The 3131-nt window shown below is 36.3% G+C and overlaps 1 protein-coding gene across 1 annotated transcript; it reads right to left on the bottom strand.

Moving 5' to 3' along the window:
- Positions 1 to 1075: 1075 nt before the first annotated feature.
- LOC104892013 (protein EXORDIUM) lies at positions 1076 to 2312 on the bottom strand. Its single transcript, XM_010677825.4, has one exon. It carries the CDS (start codon positions 2222 to 2224, stop codon positions 1262 to 1264), a length of 963 nt encoding a protein of 320 aa, XP_010676127.2. The 5' UTR covers positions 2225 to 2312; the 3' UTR covers positions 1076 to 1261.
- Positions 2313 to 3131: the final 819 nt, after the last annotated feature.

Raw genomic sequence — 3131 nt, 5'->3', positions numbered from 1 at the left:
CTTTCGAGTTTTTGGCAAAGTAATTCCAAATTTCTACCGATTTATCCAATTTCAAATGCATGTGACCATTGTTTCCCGTTTCACAGGTCTACTTTCATCAGCTTTTTATCTTTATACTCAACAATTTGACATTGGAGTTGTGACCGTTGTTTCCCATCTTCATCTATCTTCACACTCAACAATTGACAATTGTTTAGGGTGAGTGAAAACTCAATTGATTAGACGTTCTCCTTCAATTTCAGGAGATTTTGAAATCGATTATCATCACTTATTCTTGAGCTCTCTAAATAAATAAATAATAACAATTGACAACTTTGTAGTGTCAGTTATTATAATTTAAATACTTCTATAAAACTATCAAATGGAAAATGTTTGAGTAACCCTTAGGGTTGTCAACCCTCTTAAACACATTAGAATAAAATATTACTCCCTCCGTCCCATAATATAGTGCTCACTTCTCATTTTTCACAAGAACTAAGGAAAATGGAAAGAGTTTTAAGATTTCACAAAAATATATGTTTAAGTAAATGTTTATTGGGTATTTTTGTCTTGAAACTAGTTTTTTTCTTCTTTTTCCTTTAAATAAAATGAAAGAGCAATAAATATACCTTGGAATGGTGTAAAACAATAAATAGGGGCACATATTTTAAAAGAAAGTAGGGGTATTTTGGAAAGTTTTATGTAGAAATGAAGGATAATTTAATCCAAAGAAATTGATAAAAAAGAAATAGGCACAACATATTGGGACACCCAAAGAGGAATGCAAACACTATATTATGGGACGGAGGGAATAATATGTATGTAATAATTGAGGAGAGAAGAGATATAAAAATACTATTTTAATGTATTCCTAACCAATGAAAATTCAATAATAAAAGGGTTGGCAACCCTTAGGGTCACTCAATCAATGTCCTATTTATATTTATTTACTAAAGAAAACTTGGTTGGTTCCGTGGCTAGTTTACTGACATACTCCCAAATTCCAAAGTAAAGCTCGCAAATTAATAATAGTGATCATTTTCTAATTGTTATTACTTCAGTAAATACTTATAATGAATAAAGGAGACAAATCAGAAACATGGGAAGGCAATTTGTTTCGATATAATAGCAAATTAAGCAATTTGCTCATTAAATAATATTGGTAAAATTGCAATAAAATAAACAAAATGAATGAATGAATTCTTCTACCTCTCTACTACAATATATCGTTTTCTTTTTCTACCTTAATTAAAAATATCTCATTCTACTACTATTTTAATCTCTACACCAAAGTAGAGCAAGTTGAACTTGAAGGATCATACAAAGCAGGTAACAAATATTTCCTTCCATTCACCCCATTTGCATTATAACTAGCTCCACTTGTCGCATCCACTAGTAAATTACCAGCATACCCTGGATAAGCCCCTTTCGCATAAACCCCAGTACAAGCTGAAGCCACTTCAAGTGGGGCCTCTTTTGGGCCTTGATAAAACCCATTTCCAAACGGGTTAGTCACAGTAGCAGCCATCAAAGAGGCCAAGTTGATAATCATCCCATCAAGGCCCACATCGTTATTGGGAGCAACTAAAGGTGAGTTTTGTGGGCCGTAAATGGGCTGGTGAAAGGGCCACGCACATTGACCCGGACATTGAGTTTCGGAGTTACCCACCCAAATGTAAGCGAACTTGTCACGACCCATACGTGAGTTAGACCCGTGGGTCCCACACCTGCTTGAGCAGAACCCATCGACTGCCACGTCGGATGCGGTCAACACAACGTTGACTGCGTTGGATTTTGCGCCTTTGGAGGCGAGTTCTACTAGGTGTTTGCTGGTGAGGGACTTCCCTAAGGAGTAAGACTCGTCGGAGATTTGTTTGCCTAAGGAGAGAGAAAGTGTGGAGGCTTTTTTGTTTGCGATGTGGTAGTATCGGCCAATGGAGTTCCACCACGTGGAGACTGATGGGTGGTGGATGTGAGATTTGGTGGTGGGAGTATTGGGTGACAGGGAGGTGACGAAATCGGAGATGACGGCTTTTTGAGAGGGTGTGAATTTACCGTACCAAATGAGATTGACGGTGATTTTACCGGAGAGAAGTGGGCCCTGGTGGTATTGAAGGAGAGAAGTGGTGGCGGGGTCTTCTAATGGGGTGTTTCTTGCGGCGGAGATGAGGTGGAGGAGAGAGAAAATGGTGAGGAAAATAGAGAGTTTTTGAGTGGTTGAAGTGGAGGATGAGAATGAGGCCATTTTTAAAGTTTTAATGGAATTTGTTTGATTGGAGTTAAAGGCTTAAGAGAGAGAAGTTGGGGTTGTATTGGATGAATGAGAATGGGAGAGATGTGGAGGGGTTTATATAGGTGGATGAAATTGAGATTGGATGAGGTGAAGGGGAAGGTAGTGAGAAAAAGACACAAAAAATTTAATTCGGAGGCACGGAAAAGGACGACAATTCCTATAGATACGCGTGTGGACCCATCATTGTATGGGCTGGCATGGAAAAATCTCTAAAGTGCCCTTTCATTAAAGGGGAAGTGTGTAGGAGAAGAGTAAACCACAAGAATTTGAGATGATTATTAATCTTAAATCCCCTAGTTTGTTTTTACCCAATCTAAAACAATTCCTATATGCATACTATGGCCTTGTTTTTTTACTTATTTTTAGTTAAGTTTAATTCATTTTAGTTTATTTCAGTCAAAATAAGTTTAGTTCAACTAAACTAATATTGAGAAAATATAACAGGTAGAAAAAATAATTTTACAGCTTGTTTGATAAAAAAGATTTGAAAAGAAAAGGAAAATAAGTGTAAAGGAACTTATTAGTTTCTAACGTTTGGTTCAATAAAAAATTAAGTGAAAGAAAATGGTGGAAGAATTTGAGGAAAGAGAATATTTAAACCAAATATGAATGTTAAGTTTTTTTTTTCCTTTATCTTCCCTAGTGGTATAAATGACACGACGCAAAGTACCTAAATTTAACATTTTCTACCTCATTATTGTTTTTAACATGAGACACTTGCGATTTACTTAAAGCTTAACTCGGTCAAAACTCGACTCGAGTGAGCTTGACTCAAAAGGCTAATGAGTCGATTCGAGCTAGCTCAAACTTAAACTCGACTCGTATCATAACTCCTAAACTTTCCTTCTTTTCCTTTCTT

This window comes from Beta vulgaris, chromosome 1 (genome assembly GCF_026745355.1).
Source record: "Beta vulgaris subsp. vulgaris cultivar EL10 chromosome 1, EL10.2, whole genome shotgun sequence".
Classification (NCBI taxonomy): domain Eukaryota; kingdom Viridiplantae; phylum Streptophyta; class Magnoliopsida; order Caryophyllales; family Amaranthaceae; genus Beta; species Beta vulgaris.
The sequence above is the reverse complement of the archived record's forward strand: the minus strand, read 5'-3'. Positions and strand labels throughout refer to the sequence as shown.